General features: G+C 36.9%; 1 protein-coding gene across 4 annotated transcripts in view; it reads right to left on the reverse strand.

The window, feature by feature from the left end:
- Nucleotides 1–19,590, reverse strand: part of NFIB (nuclear factor I B) — a 250,217-nt gene that overhangs the window by 65,556 nt on the left and 165,071 nt on the right. For all 4 annotated transcript variants that reach the window (XM_056117315.1, XM_056117314.1, XM_056117313.1 and 1 more), the window contains exons 4-6: nt 17,945–18,013; nt 12,269–12,389; nt 7,016–7,134 (exon numbers count right to left, since the gene is read on the reverse strand). In XM_056117315.1, the coding sequence (XP_055973290.1) occupies nt 7,016–7,134; nt 12,269–12,389; nt 17,945–18,013 (309 nt within the window). The remainder of the gene's footprint in view (nt 1–7,015; nt 7,135–12,268; nt 12,390–17,944; nt 18,014–19,590) is intronic.

The following is a 19,590-nucleotide window of genomic DNA, read 5'->3' on the forward strand; positions in this document are numbered from 1 at the left end:
AATTGGGATGGAATCCAGGTAACCATGTGCAAGGCAAGTGCCCTATGGTACACTGTCTCTCTGTCTTCCCACAATTCTCAAAGTGCTTAAAAGTAATCTAGTTCTTAAGCATGGAAACAATTCTCTTATAATCTAGTTTATATTCTCTGTTTTATATAAACAGTAAAAATAGACATCTCTGTTCAGTTGATCAAGGGCTCAAAATTAATTTACTCTTATTTGTGTTCCCACTGTCTAGAAAAGTACTATCACATAAAAAATAGGCATTTGATAAATGTTAACTGAGCCTAATTATCTCAAATTCTAAATTTGTAGAAATCCATACTTTACTATCTAAAATTTTTTTAGAATTTACTATTTCTCTAAACTTACAGATCACTTAAATATTCATCCGACTGAGATTTTGTTGAGTCATGCATTTAGAAAGCCCTGGTTGTGCATTCTGAATACATTTATCACAATACTAAATGTCTATGGAATCATGTTTTAGGAATTTTACATTCATACTTGAATAAATCAGCAATTGTCATAATACCAGAAGCAAGTGATACTGTACAAGAAATATTTCAGTTTTTAAGCATACAATTTCTGGAGCATTGAGTACAACTACATTTAGTATCATGAAAGTAAACTGAAGGAAAAAATGAGACTTGTCTCACATTCTTTTCTCTTTTATCCTAAGTAGCACTGCACTGCACTGTCTTCCCATTGTTTATTGATTTGCTTGAGTGGGCACCAGTAAGGTCTCCATTGTGAGACTTGTTACTGTTTTAGGCATGTCAAATACGTCACTGGTAGCTTGCCAGGCTTTGCAGTGCAGGTGGAATACTCTCAGTAGCTTGCCAGGCTCTCCGAGAGGGGCAGAAGTACAAAGGATTATCCTAAAGATTATAATGAATCATCATCATTAAAAATCAAGTCTCTAAAATGACCAGCAGGGCTGGAGCAAGAGCACAGTGGCTAGGGCATTTGCCTTGCAAGCAGCCGACCTAGGTTCGATTCCCAGCATCCCATATGGTCCCCCGAGCACCGCCAGGAGTAATTTCTGAGTGCATGAACCAGGAGTAACTCCTGTGCATCGCAGGGTGTGACCCCAAAAGCAAAATAAATAAATAAATAAATAAATAAAATGAGGAGGAGTAGGAGGCAGAGAGGGTGGGTAGTAAAGAAAGAGAACATCTCAGATATTATTAAATGTTGTGGGGTAATACACATTGGAATAAAGCATACTTTCATGACACATAGTTATAAGCCAACCTGGCATATTAATCATCATAATTTAAAATATTGGAAAAAGTATGCAAAATGAAACTTCGCAAGAGAGGCAGAGTCAGTCAGAGGTCTAAGATTAGGGAATTTACAAAAAAAAGACTAAGAAAAAATATTCTAGAATTTAGAAAGGAATAAACAGTGACTAAATATTCTCACCCCCATTTGTACATTTTTCTATTTATTTATTATCATTATGTATGAAAGAACATAAAGTGGAAATAAAGGCATTACAAAATGGAAAGTTTTATTTAGTTCTTTCTATTGCTATTAATCAGAAGAAATTTAAGCTATTAAAGTGTTTTTAATATTTATATATAAATTCCACAATCACGATCATGATCATGACCATCCTGTTGTTCGTCGATTGCCTCGAGCAGGCCCCAGTAATGTCTCCTTCTTCCTACCCTGAGATTTTTTAAAAAGTGCCATATTCAAGGCTCTTTCAGAGTTAGGAGAATGAGACCCATCATTGTTACTGGTATTTGGCATACTGGGTACGCCACGGGGAGTTTGCCAGACTCTGCCGTGTGGGCAGGTTACATTCGATAGCCTGCCAGTTTGTCCAAAACTTATTTTAAAAATTTTTTAAAAGCATGAATAATCTAAAATAAATTCCACAAAATTAAAAATTATCATTCTTATTATTAAGAAATGTACCTTTTGTATATTTAAAAAAGACACAGAAGTGAGGTCAGAGTGATAGTACAGCAGGTAGGGCATTTGCTTTGCACACTCCCAACTTGGGTTCTGTACCCAGCATCCCATATGCTCCCCCAAATTCAACCCAAAGTAATTCCTGAGCACAGAAACAGGAGTTTATACCCCGGAGTATCACTGGGTATGAAACCCCACAAAAAAACATCCAATAAGAGCGAGAGAACAAAAGGGAATGCCCAGCCACAGAGGCAGGGTGGGATGGGGGGGATGGGAGGGGAATACTAGGATCCGCGGTAGTGGGAAATGGGCACTGGTGGAGGGATGGTTATTTGATCATTGTATAATTGAAACCCAAGCACAAAAATTTGTAACTCTACAACTGTACCTCATGATGTCTCACTAATAAAAAAAAAAACTAAAATAAAATACAATTTAAAAAGAGACACAGAAGATATAAATTAACTGTTCATAATATCCTAAAATAATTTTTATTAAATTGTAAAAATATAGTGTACATTTGTAATTACATGACTATGGATTATATATTAAAATATAAATAATTCATATATAAATTAAAATTGTTATGTTACCAGCCACATTATATCTTTTCCTTTTACCAATTTGGCATAAATCTCAGTAATTTATGTTGTTGCTTCAGACCATAAGTAAAAGTGGAATGCCACATATTGTCCCTACTTCTGCTGTTTTTAATTTTAATATTTCAATAATATCAATTTTTCAAGAGTAATGAAGTATAAATAAAAAAAGAACAAGGCATACTCTGGAAATAATAGCAAAATTTAACCAGTTTTTGCTAATTATAAACACAAGTGTATTTTAATCAACCAGTAAGTAGCTACTGCATATTAATTAGTGCAGGGTTTCATGAGAAAGCCAAGGGAAAACTACAGCTATTGTAAATACCGAGTGACACTTCTATGTCCTTTAGGAAAACTTCCTCATAACTGGCAAGTGTGTCAAAAGAACACTTGAAGATGGACTGGAACAGCCAGCATATATTTTATTTTGCAAAAATTTTAAAGCAATTTTCTAAGAACAAAAGGACTGTTTTTGACTTAACAAATTTATAAAGATAGTACTGTACTGCCCTCAGTTTTTTATTGTAGTTAAAGTCTTCTTCCTACAATGGCTTATTGTGCACATTACAAAGTCTTTAGGGTCTTCAGAAATTAAAGTGACAGAGTTTTCTTAAGCACACTTGAGAATGGATCATTCTTCTTTACTCTTAAGATAATATGCCTTTACAGACTTCTCCAATAATTCTAGTCATCTTGACAAAAGAAAATCACCAAGACAATACAATGATTTTACAAAGAGAAAGAATGACAGTTTCCCTTCTACTTTTCAAAAATGTTTTATAATATGATTTGAGATTGGCTTTATTCAATAGTCTGAAAGAGGAACCAATTCTTACAAAGTGACACTCTGTATAATAAAGAACACCTACACTTCTGAACAACACACCCATTCCCACATATTCACAATGTTATTATTATTGCCATTAGAATCTTTTCCAAGATAATTTTCTGCAGAGGAAAATATGGCTTTGTTTAGAATAAACTGACAATGTCAGTTAAACAAGGAATAAAATATAAAGGTTTGAGGGTTTTGTTTTTATTCTCACTTCAACAACTTCCATGAAGGTCCCTATTTTTTTTCTTCCCTTCATTAAGGAGGCTCCTGTTCTCTCAACGTTTCATCTGTGCAATAAATATTTGTTATGTTCCCTTCTAGGCAGCAACACTGTGCCTGGCTACTAGGTGCTGGTTAGAGTAACAGCCAAAACAGACAAGGTACCTGACGTAGTGTAGGCAGACTTAGATTACCCCAAGCATCAATATATGGAAAAATTTTAACATAAAGCAGGAACAACATTGAGTGTCAAGAGAAACAAGCAGTGGGTTTTGATTTTTCTTAAAATTTAACAGTGTAGGATGGGGGGGGTGGAACTGGCATGTACTTTCCACCCCACAGAGGCCATGCGTTGCCCTCCACGAGTGGCTCTCCAGTACAGCCATGGACCCAGAGGCACACAAACCAGTCTCGGAACTATGCAGCTTTTGGCAGAAATCTGTCCAGACTTAATTAGTAAAGTATCAAAAATCCAACATCGTGTGGCTGCTATTGTGGCCACGAGACATCATATGGTCTTCATAACCAGCAATAGAAAACAAATTATTTCACAATGCCTTTTCAGCAGGTCTGATTGTTGGGGGAATATTCCAAATAATAATGGTGCATCTTTTGTCAAAATAATGAATGTAATCAAAGTAGAGAGAGAGTTAAGTGGAAATCATCTGCCTCACACACATCAGGAGGGGTGGGATGGGGGGTATATTGGGGTTCTTGGTGGTCAAAAAATATGCACTGATGAAGGGATGGGTGTTTGATCACTGTATACAAGAGACAAACCTGAAAGCTTTGTAACTTTTCTCTCAGTGATTAAATAAATACATTTAAAAAAAATTAACAGTGTAGGCCAGGATCTAAAAAAATGACAGAATTTCCCCGATAAAAAGTTAGTCAGGAAGCCATTTTATTGCATTCCTAAATCGAAACAAAGCAAAGGATTTAAGAGCCAGAAGGAAATGAATGAGGCCGGCGTATGTTAAGTCAAACGAGGTAATATCGGCTTCTTTCCTGAGAGAAGTCAGAAGGTACTGAAGTACTTGAAGCAGAGAAGTGACATGGTTAATGTTCTATAAAGATTATATTTTCAACTCTCTAGAAATAGATGGGGGGTTGGGGGGATGGCACAAGGATCCTGTGGGAAAGGAGTCACAGAGCCAGAATTCTCCAGACTCTGAATTTCTTTCTTAAATTCTCCCCATTGGACCCGAGAGATAGCGGAGAGAGTAAGGTATCTGTGCTTTATGTGGACAACCCCCGTTCTAAGCCTGGTACCACATAGGGTCCCTAAAGCACTGCCATGAAAGACCCCTGAGCACAGAGGCAGGTGTATATTCAAACAAACAAAATGCTCCATGTCATCATTCGTGATCTGCTTTTACATGCACCCATACCCAGTCACCACATACACAGGGCCACTTAAAGACATTTTCTCCACCACAGAACTTGTCTTTGTCTATCTGCTCCCTTCTTTTACTAGATAAAATTTCTCCAAAGTCTAGGGGTCACACGATTCAAAGTCTAATTACTCCATGAATAGTTTTTCCTTTTGTATAAACTCCAGGAGCTAATAACTCTTTTTAAAAATATATAGCCAAGAATTATATAGCTTAGTTATAAGAGGCCCTGGGGTTGATCCCTGAAAAAAAATTTTTAAAAAAATATAATAATATGAATAATTGGAGAGCAGAAAGGAGTCCTGAATAAAGAACTGACTTTGGCTCTAAGTGCTGAGTTTCAGAATTACTGATCTCCTGAGATCATTCAACCTAATATTCCTCAATCCTTGGATACCTCACTTAAATTGTGAGCTGAAAATAACTTATTTTTAACTGCTATTATCTTTTATCTTTTTAATGAAAGACAGAATTTGATTTAAAAGAAAAATTTCAAATATATTTTATGCTGCTGATAGAAATAATATTTGCACACATGCCTGAAGAATTTGTACTTAGATCATTTTCAACTTTTATAATAAATAATATCTACCATTTATGGTTAAAAGGCATGAATATGTGTAGTGAGATCTATTTAACTTATCTGACTTTATGAATGGAAAAGGAGTCAGCTCAGTGGTACTGTTCTTACATGACACGTATGAAGCTCTGGGTTGGATCCCCAGGTACCCTCCTCCACCTAATCACAGACATCCACCCTCCAAAATCAGAAAAAGATATCACTTCTCTGAATTCAAAGAGACAAAACATATTTTTAAAGTTATATTTTCCTCAAAGCCTAAGAATGCAGTTCATTTTATCTAGAAAGCAAACTAGATTGACTAAGACACAAAATTTCTTATGCACTAACTTTTCATATTGATTATCTTGCATCTATTTACAAAAGGAATTAGGGTTCTTTTACAAGTGAACTCTTAGTAACTGACCTCTACAAACTGCTTCAAGTTTGGGTGTGAAATGCTCCACAAGAGGTAAAGGTAAGGTAAAGGCCCTCCCGTTGATCGTCGATTTGCTCGAGCGGGCCCAGTAACGTCTCCATTGGAGACTTTGTTGTTACTGTGTCTGGCATATCGAATACTCTCGGTAGCTTGCCGGGCTCTCCGAGAGGGGCGGAGGAATCGAACTCGGGTCGGCCATGTTGGCCGCTTGTAAGGCGAACGCCCTACCGCTGTGCTATCGCTCCAGCTCCACAAGAGAACAAAGTGATTTCATTAACTCAGAATATGCGGTTCTGCTGAAATCCAAGCAAGTACTATTAAGAGACCACAATCTTTCACATGCATAACTGGGGGCTCTAAAAGATCATTTTGCCTAGGAAAAGGTTTAATATACATGTAAAATATTGAATTTATCTAACATTTTGCAACATTTGATTAGTACATTTTCTTTAAGTACCAGGGATTGCTTTAGGACCTCATAAGTATAAGACAAGCGCTCTACTTCTAAGCCACATCCTAGCCTTTAGTACATTATCTTAAAAAATAACTTTACTGTAACTAATTTTGAAGGGGTGGGGCTAGGGTCAGACCTGACTGTACTCAGGGCTTAATCCTGACTCTGTGCTCAGGGATCATCCCAGGCAAGTCTTAGGGGTCAAGAATGTAGTCAAGAATGCAGTGCCCCTGTACGACTGAATCCCAATTGTGAACAGCTTTGTAAGAGTCTATGTCACAGGTATTCAATTAAAAAAAATTCTAAAGCATATAACGTAAGTGTTATACATACACACACACACACACACACACACACATACACACACACACACACAGAGTAATGTAGTGCCAATATGGAGGGTTAAGTATCAAACCCAGGTTGACCGTATATAGGGCAAACACCTTACCTGATATACTAGTTCTTCATCCCTATTGCAATTATTTTATGAAGAAAACACAGCTCATAAATTACAAAAATTTGGTAAAATGAGACAATGAGCAGACATTTTATTCTACTATTCCTAAAGCCATCTCCTTATGACTCACCTTGATCTCTTTCATGCCATGTTCGACTTCCAGCAGCTGGTGAATTAGGAGAAGGATAAAAGTCTCCAGTGGGACTTGGTTCCATATTTTCATCTATTGATATAGTTTTGGGTCTTTTGCTGTAAAAATAGGGCAACAGTCACACTAGTGATACTTCATGGAAGATGCACAGCATTTAAAAGTATACGGTGAGAAAACTCCTACTGTGAGGATTATCACAAGCATAAGTAATAGTATTTGCACCCCATATAGAATTATGGGGTGCAAATACTATAGTATACCAAAATTATTTTGAAAGAATATTCAAAACGTGTAAGAGTAGCAAATATTTGAGGTTGTACATGTCGTTATTTCACATATGACCTGACTAACAAATATGCTGGAGTCGGGAGGTAGAACCTCCGAGTATGCTCAGGGAACCATCTGTGGTTCAGGGGATGAACCCGGATTGGGCACTTGTAAGGCATGCCCCTTAACCCCTGAACTATTTCTCAGGCCCCAAGTTTGTTATTTTTATATTTAGCTTTTAAAAGCATTTACAAGGAAATTCAGTAATAAAAAAATAAATTTGGGATCAGAGTTAGCTTAAAGAGCTGGAGCACATGTTTTGTCTTTGTAGGCTCGAGTCCCAGGCTTTATCCCGAGCACCACATGGTCCCCTAAGCACTGAAATGAGAGGAGCCCCCTGCAAAGCTGGGGCTAGCCTCCAAACTAAAAAGCATAAATTTTAATATAATTTCAAGACCTGGGCTGGAGCGATAGCACAGCAGTAGGGCGTTTGCCTTGCATGCAGCCAACATGGCCGACCCAAGTTCGATTCCTCCGCCCCTCTCGGAGAGCCCGGCAAGCTACCGAGAGTATCTCGCCCACACGGCAGAGCCTGGCAAGCTCCCCGTGACGTATTCGATATGCCAGACACAGTAACAACAAAGTCTCCAATGGAGACGTTACTGGGCCCGCTCGAGCAAATCGACGATCAACGGGAGGGCCTTTACTTACTTTAATTTCAAGACCAATTTTAAAGTTCTAACAAAGATCATACCTGAGTTTTTTAATGATTACCAGTAGTTTATTTTTGTTTTGTTTTTGTTTGGGGGCCACACCCAGCAATACTCAGGAGTTACTCCTCCCTCTGCCTCAGGAATTCCTCATGGAGATACTCAGGGACCATATATGATGCCAGGCATGGAAGTAGGGTTGGTCATATGTTAGGCAAATGACTTAGCCACTGTACACTCTCTTTCTCTCTCTGGCCCCAGTCACTGTCCTCCTGTTGTTCATCAATTTCTCGAGCAGGCCCAGTAATGTCTCCATTGGAGACTTTTGTTGTTACTGTGTTTGGCATATTGAATATCGAATACATCATGGGTAGCTTGCCAGGCTCTACCTTGCGGGCGAGATACTCTCAGTAGCTTGCCGGGCTCTCCAAGAGGGGCGGAAGAATCGAACTCGGGTCAGCCATATTGGCTGCGTGCAAGGCAAACGCCCTACCTGCTGTGCTATCACCCCAGCCCTAGCCCCAGTACTATCAATATTAATAATATTCATCCGTATAGAGTTTGTCATTAGCAATAAGATTCTTTTATATTTATTCAAACATAAGACAATGGAGCAGAGTAAACATGGGCTCTGGAGTCAAACTGGTTTACCAGCAAGTCTTGACTCGGCCACGGACAATTTTGTTCACAGTAAATTTCTTAACCTTCCTAAACTCAGTTTAATCACCAGTAAAATGGAAATAATAAAACTTAATTCAAAGGAGAGTGGTGAAGGGGATTAAATGAGTTATTAAATATAAAGCTTTTAGCTTAGTGCCTGGCATTTAGGAGATACTTATTAAATGGTAATTGTAGCAACTCTCTAATGATATCAAATTTTATAGTACTTTAATCATTATAAAATACTTTTACATGTTATTCTTTACTCTTTCCTTAAAAATAAAGTTATCACTCCTTTATTCTCTGTGTGTGTGTTGGTGTGGTGCCGGGAACTGAAACCAGGTCTCATACATGTAAGGCATTTTGCTTTACAGGTTTGGCAATCCTGTATTTTTAGGGTCAGTCACTAAAAATAAATATTGCCAAATTCAAATCAACTCGTATACATTTAATATGATATGTTTTATTATTTATTTATTTATCCTATTTATTAGGACTCATTTCAATATTTTTAAATAGTAAATATTTAGAAATTTTAAAAAACCTATTTTATGACACATGCCACCTTGCCAATTACATTATTTTTATATATCACAGTACTCTATTAAATAGTTAACGATGACTATAAAAATGGATGCTTTGTCCTGACATTAACAAATTGGCTCTGACTCGTACCTATGCCAGTGGAAACTAAATAAGGTATTTCTGATATAACTTTCTGCAGTGATAACAAACATATCATAGATTTTAGAGTTTAGATATGACCTCAGAAATTGTATAAATATGCAAATCCAATCCTTTCTTACAAGTGTAAAATCAACTTTGGAGCAATTCAAGAAGTGTCCCCTGGGCTGGAGAGATAGCTTGGCAGGTAGGGCGTTTGCCTTGCATGCAGCCGACCCAGGTTCAATTCCCAGCATCCCATTTGGTCCCCTGAGCACCACCAGGAGTGATTCCTGAGTGCAGAGCCAGGAGTAACCCCTGTGCACCGCCGGGTGTGACCCAAAAAGAAAAAAAAAAAGACGTGCCCCAAGGAAGTGGGCAAACGGACTAACATAGAGAAAGGACCTTTGACTTTCCAGTCTGTGCCCTGTCTACCACACTGTTTCCAAACCTGAAAACAAATGTGTGCCTTAGTATTTTCACAGACTACTTATGATAGGCATTTGATTCATAACTCCCAGAGTTAATATGATACAGCTCATCATATGATGTTAATGATGTTAATTTCTACCCATGCTAAATCATAGTGGAATTAATAATAATTTTTCAGACTTTTCCTATGGGATCCAAAGTTAGAAATTCTATTCGTTTTTTATTGTTTGGTGGCCACACTCAGTGGTGCTCACAGTTCTATTCCCAGCTCTAAGTTCAGGAATTACTTCTAGCGGTGCTCAGGGGACCAGGTGGGGTCAAGGATGCAACCTAGACCTCCTGCATGTAAAGAATAAGCATCAATCTTTGAGCTATCTCTCCAACTCAAATGTATATATATTTTTAACCTTCCACTAATACAACTTCTCCATCTGTGAGTTGGGCAAATACATATTTAAAAATTTCTTTTAATGAGGAAAAAAGGATATTCATAAGGAAATAAAAAATTCTTTGAAGACCTAACTCAGAGATCTAAATAATATAAAATCTGAACACAATGACCATGGAAACATTGATTTATCAGAGAAAATTAAAAAATGACTACATCTCAAATTAAAGTATTAAATATTTTTAAGATCTCAACATGTCACAATTTTAATATCAATAAACCCAATGATCTTGCTTTATAGTATAAAAATACATTCTAGTTATAAATGATATAAAATTGAACTGAATTTTGTATGTATCCAAATATGTCTAACCCTAATATTAATTAAGATGTGATAACTTATTATTGAGAATAGCAGAGGAAAATAATAGCTCAGATGCTCTTATTTTTAAGTTACTATTATAAAATATACATGGTGGGGATCTGGAGTGATAGCACAGCGGGTACAGCGTTTGCCTTGCACGCGCGCCCCCTACCCCACCGCCAGGTTCGATTTCCAGCATTCCATATGGTCCCCAGAGCACAGTCAGGAGTAATTCCTGAGTACAAGAACCAGGATAACCCCTATGCATCACTTGGTGTGACCCTGTCACTGTCACTGTCCTCCCGTTGTTCATCAATTTGCTTGAGCGGGCCAGTAACGTCTCCATTGTGACACTTGTTACTGTGTTTGGCATATTGAATACATCACGGGTAGCTTGCTAATCTTTGCTGTGCGGGCAAGATTCTCTCAGTAGCTTGCTGGGCTCTCTGAGCGGGACAGAGGAATCGAACTTGGGTCGGCCATGTTGGCTGCATGCAAGGCAAACGCCCTACCCACTGTGCTATCGCTCCAGCCCCAGGTGTGACCCAAAAAATAAATAAATAAATAAATAAATAAATAAATAAGTAAAGCAATGTCCTTTAAAAAAATAAATAAAAATAAAATATACCTGGTGGAATTCATATACACTTTATGTCTTATCATGATATGTTGATGCTCTCAAAAATTAGATGGTTCTTTATATATCGAAGAAAAAAATGCAGTTACAATATTTATTCATTTTTCCTTCTCATTAATGTGATACAGTTCTATCTTTACTAGTCTAATATATTAGCATAAAATTCTATGCACAAAATATTTTAAAATTATTTACCTATATCTTTTTTATATAGGAAATGTTTTTATAACACTATTGAACTGAAAGTTTTAAGTAGATAAGAGAAAAAATGAGAATGTTAACATAGAACTATAAAGCAAGTGACCTCTCATTAGCTCAATGAAAGACTAGTTAAACCAAATCGCAGAACAGGTAGCAATTTCATGGGTAAGTGCGAACGAACAAAATTGAGTAACTGACAAACTTCAAAAACTGTGGCCTAAATTAAGCCCTTTTACTTTTAGAGTTATGTAAATAAAAACATTTTATTTTTCATGTTTTATCACTCTACCCTGGGTGTGGAAAAAGATCAAAGATCAATCAGGAAAGATCAATCACAATCCAGATCTAACTGCCACAGTAACATTATTTTTAAAGTCATCTCGCAAAATTAGCTTAATTGCAGAATTACAATATTTCAAAGAGCAGGATAATACATTTTCAGAGTTCCCTGTTCTCCAAAAATACTTCCCCCCCCTCCTTTTTTAGTTTTTCACTAACTCACAATTGATTCACACAGTTTCATGGAATTTCAGGGGTTTAGCTTCACACCTCTAATGTATGTAACGGCAACATTCCCGACACCAAAAATTCCAGTATCATCCCACCCTCTCCTCATACTTCTCACACATCTCACCTTTCTCTCTGGGAACCACAGTGGTTTCCACTGAAGCGTTAGCTTTCTCATCTCCAGAAGATTTTTTAAAAGCATCCTGAACCAAGTAGACTTCTTAGTAGCAAAATTAATTTAGTCAGTATAAATCAAAAGTGGATAAAATTTGAAGAATTGGATTATTTGCTTTGTTTGCCCATTTCTCATTACCTACCCAGTTCCCTGTCTAGTTGCTCCCTCGCTACCCCAATTGCTTATCTGCACATCCGCCTTAAGAAAAGTAACTCTTCATTCAGTTACCTGCTTGGTGGAGAAGACAGCGACCTCTGCAGATTGACCCCCGAGTTCATGTCATGATAGTACGGCTGGCTTGGAATTTCTCCAATTGGAAAGTTGACTCCAGTTCCCTGGGTTATGGGCGCTGAGGAATAAAAGAAAAAGAAGCATTGGCAATGCTACTTACAACGTGCTACATTCCAATGAAGCAATCTTACATATTCTACAACAAGGAAGAATTAACTTCTTTCATTTAATATTGTAAATTGCTTGAGATAAATAATCCTTATGTTAAGGCAAGTACATACGTGAAATAGACAAATATGGGAAAAAAATAGCTAAGTCCTATCCCCAAATTTGTATGCAAGTTTTACATATGACTGGCACGTGTGGCTTTTAAGTGTAGATGCTTTACATTTTTTTTAAATTTTGCTTAATTATAAATTATTTAAAATATACTTATGACGCTTTATATTTAAAGAAAATTTTTGCAACTGAAAAAATATTTTTAATGTGCTAACATACTAAGTGTTGAGAATTTTGCATATAACCATTAGTTTTCGTTCAAAGGACTATTTTTGTTCAAACACTTTAAATGTTTCTAGACACCTTGAATAAGTCTGTCAGATATGTTGTGTTATGAAAGTATAGTCTTAGGAAGGATAACCTTTTAGTTTGAACTTTCTATGTCACCATGAGTTGTTGCTTCAGTCTCTCAAACTACAAAATGAGAATAATAATAAAAACTTATTTCATGTGATTATTTGAGAAGAAAATAAGGTAAGGAATCATCAAAACCCAGCATAATTCTTAGTACATAAGGGCTCAATAATCTGAGTTCTCTTCCTTCTTTGCTTTCTCCTCCTTCCCTTCTGCCTCCAGTTCCTTTTCCAGCAGGCTAAAGTGGTTAGCATTGACAGAACAGTTGAAATAAAAGCAGAAGAAAAGGTAAAACTGAATCTATTTTCTGAAAGTATGTTCATTCAAAGACATATCGATTGTGTCCATTATTGGTATGTACTGCAAAGGATACAAAATAGTCTTCCCAGGCCTTAATAAAATGTCTTAGGCAGTGGCTGGGAAAACAAATTATTCACAAAAAACACAGATGACAGTCTACTGCAAATCATAATAAAAGAGTCACAAATGAATGACACAATCAATGTTGTAGGATTTCGAGGGAAGAGAAATATATAACAGGCTTGACTAGTTCAAGAAAACTGTGAAAAAGCCATAGCTAGAATTGAATTTTGGAGAAATAAGGTAAGAAAGGGAGTTTGGTATAAAAACATTAAGAATAAGGTCTTCATAAGGCAGAATGGGATAGGTAGAAAGCAAGCAATTTGGTGTCAGGCCCCGGGCTTAAGAATAGTCTATATGTCTTTATCTCTTTTATCCATCCGTCACAGACTCTTATGAAAGAGTGTCTCGTAGCTCAACAACAAAATCTGAGGTCCCTGAAATTTGCTGCAGAAAACATGCATAAAAGATTATAGATATTAAGGGATTTCCCCCTTATTCGGGATTTTTAAGAACACACTAAAGATCAAGTGAACTATATATCAATATCGGGCAGGTCAAAAGTAATGTTAAATATTTTTTAAAAAAATACATTAGGAGGCACATGCTTTATTGCAGAGAGTAAATAAGAAATATATAGTGAGTGTCCTTTTCCCTATTAAAAAGTAAATAAATCAATATATTCAAGATTAGTCTTAGCTTCTGCCTTCTGCTAGAATGTTCCCTTTATAGTAAATTCTTTTAAGGTCATTTTACACATAAAATATTTGTATTCTAACTTCTGGCTATTTGTATTCTAGCTTTCTGGTTAAAATCTTTGGTCAGCTAAAATGTAGCTGTTTGTTGTGGCTTGAAGTACACCAGAGGTTAAAAAAATTGCAAGGTAAGAAATCCCACAGTAACCACATGTTTTAAAGTTTATTATTAGAATCATGTTCTGTGTGACATTGGAAAGCAAGGTAGGCGCTAAGAGACATTGGGGGAGGGGAGGGCAGGAAAGGGTTCAATGAGAGTAAGCAATCTGTCTGACTTTCAAAAACAGTAATGGATACAATTCAAATAATTTGCCTCCTAATAGGAAACCAAAAACTGTATCTAATTTAGAGACTATTTACAATTCGAAATTTATTAAGCCTATGTAATAGTTAAGCAAAGATTCAAAGTTATATTTAATACTTGTGGCATAAGAGCAACACGGATGCTTGACTAAAAACATTATAGGCATAATTTTAGTAAGATAAAAAGAAATCTTTAGAAATTTTATTTTCCTAAATTTCATTCTAAAAGGATTATTTGTCTCAAGAAAGCAAGTTATAATAATAATATGTATATAGATTAATACAAGAGCTTTGACAAAATTGAGTGTGCATTCTGGTATTAAATGAGAGATTATAGAAAGAAGAGTATATAAATAATAAACATACACCAATTACAAATTTTATTTAATAACATAGAGAGGAAGTGAGAACAGCAAGTCCCAGGCAGATATTCCTGATTAAAAAGCTCTGGAAGAATTTACATTAGACGCAAATATCAGCATTAGCACTTCTCCCAGATAGCTGAAGAAGTCGGAAGAAGTCTGCAAATCACCTTTAAGAGGCTACCAATAATCTCTTAGAAAGAAGGCTCCAAAGAGCCTCAGATTATCAGGGTTAGAGGGTAACCTTTAATCTCTGTTATTGTCCTCCTCACTCCAAAAGCTGATCCAAAATTAACTTTTAAAAGAGATAATATCATTTAGCAGAAAGATCGCTATCCTAAAACTGAACAGTTTCATTAGCCATAGTCAACATACACATTAGTGGGTCAAATGCTAGTAAAAACCTAGAGGATAGAAATCTTTAAGATCCTATAAACCCTCAAGGAGTCAGAATTTGTGATATACAGCAAAGGAGTTGTGCTGAAGCTTACGTTTACTTAGAAAATCATTGTTTCATCAACAATGATGTTCAATTGCATAAATAAGATATAATGTGGATATATTAAAACACTTTGGGAATAGAAATTAAGAAAGAATGAAGTATGTTCATTTGACTCCTTTTTGAATTGTTGTACAAAGTTATTTTTAATCTACTTATTTTTCAGACTTTTACATCCCTTTCCATTAAGTTCTGATGTGATCTAAAACATCTCATGGAGTTTACTATTTCTAATGAGATGCAAATAATATCTTCTGGCACATGATTTCTATCATTGTCATCAAAGGATGAAAATACATTTTGAAACTTAGAAAACTAAATATTTAAGCCAAAAAATAAATATAGGCATCTTATAAGCACAACCTTTGCTAAAGGACACCGTGAGGCATCACACACAACTCCAAATGTCCTCTACCTTATGTGATGCCAGAAAGTGGTAATATGTCGGGTATGTTTTCTCTGAATTAAATCTGTCACTATCACTGTCCTCCTGTTGTTCATCGATTTACTCGAGCAGGCCCAGTAACGTCCATTGTGACACTCCATTGTGACACCATTGTTACTGTGTTTGGCATATCGAATACGTCATGTGTAGCTTGCCAGGCTTTGCCGTGCAAGTGAGATACTCTCTGTAGCATGCTGGGCTCTCCGAGAGGGGTGGAGGAATCGAACATGGGTCAGCGGGTTGGCCACACGCAAGACAAACGCCCTACCTGCTGTGCTATTGCTCCAGACCCTGAATTAAATATAAATATAAAACCTTTCAAATGTCAGAGTCCTTCCCACACCACAAACATCAGGTAAAAACACACAGGACCCACTGACTTACTTGGTCAACAGACTAGAACATAGGTATGCCCAGCAAATGCCAACTTTGGCTAACAGAATATTAGATTCCATCCTACAGTGCCCCCAAGTAAATACCAAAGCAGGAGGAGTTTGGGCACATGCATATACTTCATATATGTCTTAACTGTTTGTGTATTTGACTTCCTTAGATACAAGCTCTTTATACTAACCACTTTAGAAGTCCAAATTATTTTTTGTTTGTCTCTTGTTTTTTTTTAATGTAGGACTACTGCTATTTATTCAGCCACTGATTAGCTGATTGAATTGTGCATGAACTCCACCTTACTTTCATTTCATTTTTTATAATTTTATTTATTGAATCACCGTGAGAGCAGTTACAAAGCTTTTGGGTCTAAGTATCGGTCTTGGTTTTGATCACACCTGTCGGTATGCAGGACTTATTCCTGACTCTGTGCTCCAGGATCACTCATAAGGGTTCGCGATTTCTTTCTTTCTTTCTTTCTTTCTTTCTTTCTTTCTTTCTTTCTTTCTTTCTTTCTTTCTATTAAATCACCGTGAGATACAGTTACAAGCTTTCATGTTTGAGTTACATGCAGGGTGATAGCGAGTGAAACCAAGTTGGCTGAGTGCAAGGCAAGCACCTGTCAGCTAAACTATCATCTCCCTGGCTCCATAGATATGCAAACTACTGAAGAAACCAATATTCAAAAGACTGAGTCACCTGCTAGTTCAGAGATTCCTTCACTAAACACAGCTCCAAAGCTCTACTTATACTTGACCCTCAGTAATTTCCTCTAGTTTTGTTCTTTTTCACTTATTATGTCTTATTCATAACATCCAAATTTGACTTACATGAAAAGTGTGACTTAACTAGGATCAGAGAGCTTCTTTATCATCTGATTAACATAATTTCAAATAGTCAGATGATCAGAATGTAAAATGAGGGGCTGGGGAGATAATGGTAGCCACATGGCAGGGCACTTGCCTAGCACGATGAGGCCATGAATTTGATCTCTGGAAATGCCCAACCCTCCCCCAGCACTGCCAGGTCTAGCACAGAACCATCAGACCTCTAGCACTGGGCCTACCAGGGCTGGGAATGGCCCATACACTCTTGAGCCTCTCCAACCCCGAGCCTCTTTACCAGAGCTGGATCTGGTCCTATAAGTTAGAAAACAATAAAACAAAATGGAATCAAAAAACATTTTTGGTGTCAGGTGAAACACATCCTTCAAAGTTACATAACCTAAGAGAGCCAGAAGAAATGTACCACCTGCTTGAGTACAATGAGCATGTCAAGAGCTACATCTTAGATATATTTGCACACATTAATAAGTACAAAGGTTGGTCAAGTAAACCTTCCCCTTGCTTAGTGAGCTGGCCAGGTGAACATCCGGCCTGCCAAGAATGGTGTCTCAGGTGAAGTGGTCAGTTCAAACAATTGACCATTGTTTTGGATAACAATGCTTTCTATCTATATCCAACTACAATCTGCAAAGTTAATTTCTGCATCCCTCTACACTTTGCATGTTAGCGTGTATATCCTGTACATCTCCAAGCCCCCACCAAAATGTTAGTAAAAAAAAGCACTTATCTACAGGAAACTTATGTGGGTTATCATAACAACCTGAAGTACATTTAATTAATCATACTTCCTTTGAATTAAAAGACCATCTATGGTCACAGTGAGAACACTGAATCCACTGCATTACCAACAGCATAGCATTCAGAATAACTTAAAAAAATTATACACCAAAATCTCAGATGATGTTAATGCAAACATTTTAGAAAATCAAATAAAAGATATTATCATGATTTCAGCCCAAGGTCTGATATTTTAAAACCTCAAATTCTTCTAATTTGAGGTTATTCTTGATACTATATTTCAGCTTCAAAACATAAAATATATTTAATCATAGGATATAGTTGAGTAGTAAAAGTATTTACTTACTTCTGGATACCCTCACAAGTTCTGAAACGTTGAAGACTCCAGATTTTACAAAACTGTCCTCAAGGTATCCTGAAAATAAACATCAAGAGGAAAAAGATTAACATAAACAGGAAGCAAATAAATGATTAAACACTAAAATTTATTCAAGTGCTTTTCACCAAGGTCAGAACAAAAACCAATTATACTTACAAAAAAGACAAGTAAAAGCAAAACTCTTGTGAATGTATGCTGGACCCATTTCAACAAAAGTCAGAGTTTATATCCCAAATAATTTCCTAGGACAAATTTTTCCTTAGCTTTCTAAATGTACCTGGCAATTGGCATGCTTTTATTTGCCATGTCCCACACTTAAAGGATGAGGATGTAAAACCTCTTGTTGAGAGCCTTCATCTCAGTAGCACCTGGTAGACTTCGGTCCACCCATTTTAAAAAAAAAAAAGAAGAAGAAAACAGAAGAAAGAAAAAGGAAAACCACAACCACAATTAGCACCTTGTTGGAATCACTTCAAAGATCTCTGGAAACCACTGTTCTTTCACAAATCCTTCCCTGCTTAAAGAAAAGTGAGTTGCTGTTACCATCACTCCCACCCTTGTTCCAGGATCGTGAAATGCACAAAAGTAGAACTTGTACACACAGCACATACTTTGCATGGGCCACATACTTCAATGCACTTTCAACAACTCTGCTTTCTCACCACTGAAAATAAACATCAATGATTTTTCACTGCTTTCTCACCCTTACTACTACTTCCCTGACTTCCCTTCATTTCAAGAATTGGACACTTTTTCTGGCAAATGGAGGTTTTTTCACACCACTGAGAATGCCATATAACCCTTCTGAAATATCCAGGAATAGGGTCTGTAGTTGTAGAAAACAAAAACCACAAGTCAAAAAAAAACTGAGAAAGTTTAGACCTGAGGATTGCTATTAGTTCTAATGCAGACCAGATATAAGCACTGCCCCAAACATTAGTCCCATGCTCGGGTTCTAAGGTACAGTGAGGATAAGAGCATGCAGAGGAAGAGACAGCTCTTGGAATAATGAATATGGTTATTTTCTGGTGCTCAAAAGAAAGAATTAGTAATCCCGAAAATTCTGAAAAGTGCAATATTTCCAAGAGGTGGGGGTTGGGGGAAATCTCTATAGTCCAAGAACTGACAATTAGATCAAACTTCATTTATAAAGGGCTGGTCAAAGGGTAACATTCAGTGCAGCAATGTGAGACATGGACATAGCAACAACATGGCACACACAATTCAGAGTCTCCACCTACTTCCCCATAATACAGGGTCTACACTAGTAGGACCCTTAGGCTCTCAATCTGTCATTTATAACTTAGCTGGAGCGATAGCACAGTGGTAGGGCGTTCGCCTTACAAGCGGCCAACATGGCCGACCCGAGTTCGATTCCTCTGGCCCTCTCGGAGAGCCCGGCAAGCTACCGAGAGTATTCGATATGCCAAACACAGTAACAACAAAGTCTCCAATGGAGACGTTACTGGGCCCACTCGAGCAAATCGACGATCAATGGGAGGGCTTTTACCTTTACCTTTATATATGAATCAATGAGATAAAAAATTAATCCTAGACCAGAGTGATAGGACCAAGGAGTATGGCATATGCTTAGTATATGAGAAGTTCTGAGT

This window comes from Sorex fumeus, unplaced genomic scaffold (genome assembly GCF_029834395.1).
Source record: "Sorex fumeus unplaced genomic scaffold, SorFum_2.1 ptg000034l, whole genome shotgun sequence".
NCBI classification, from domain to species: domain Eukaryota; kingdom Metazoa; phylum Chordata; class Mammalia; order Eulipotyphla; family Soricidae; genus Sorex; species Sorex fumeus.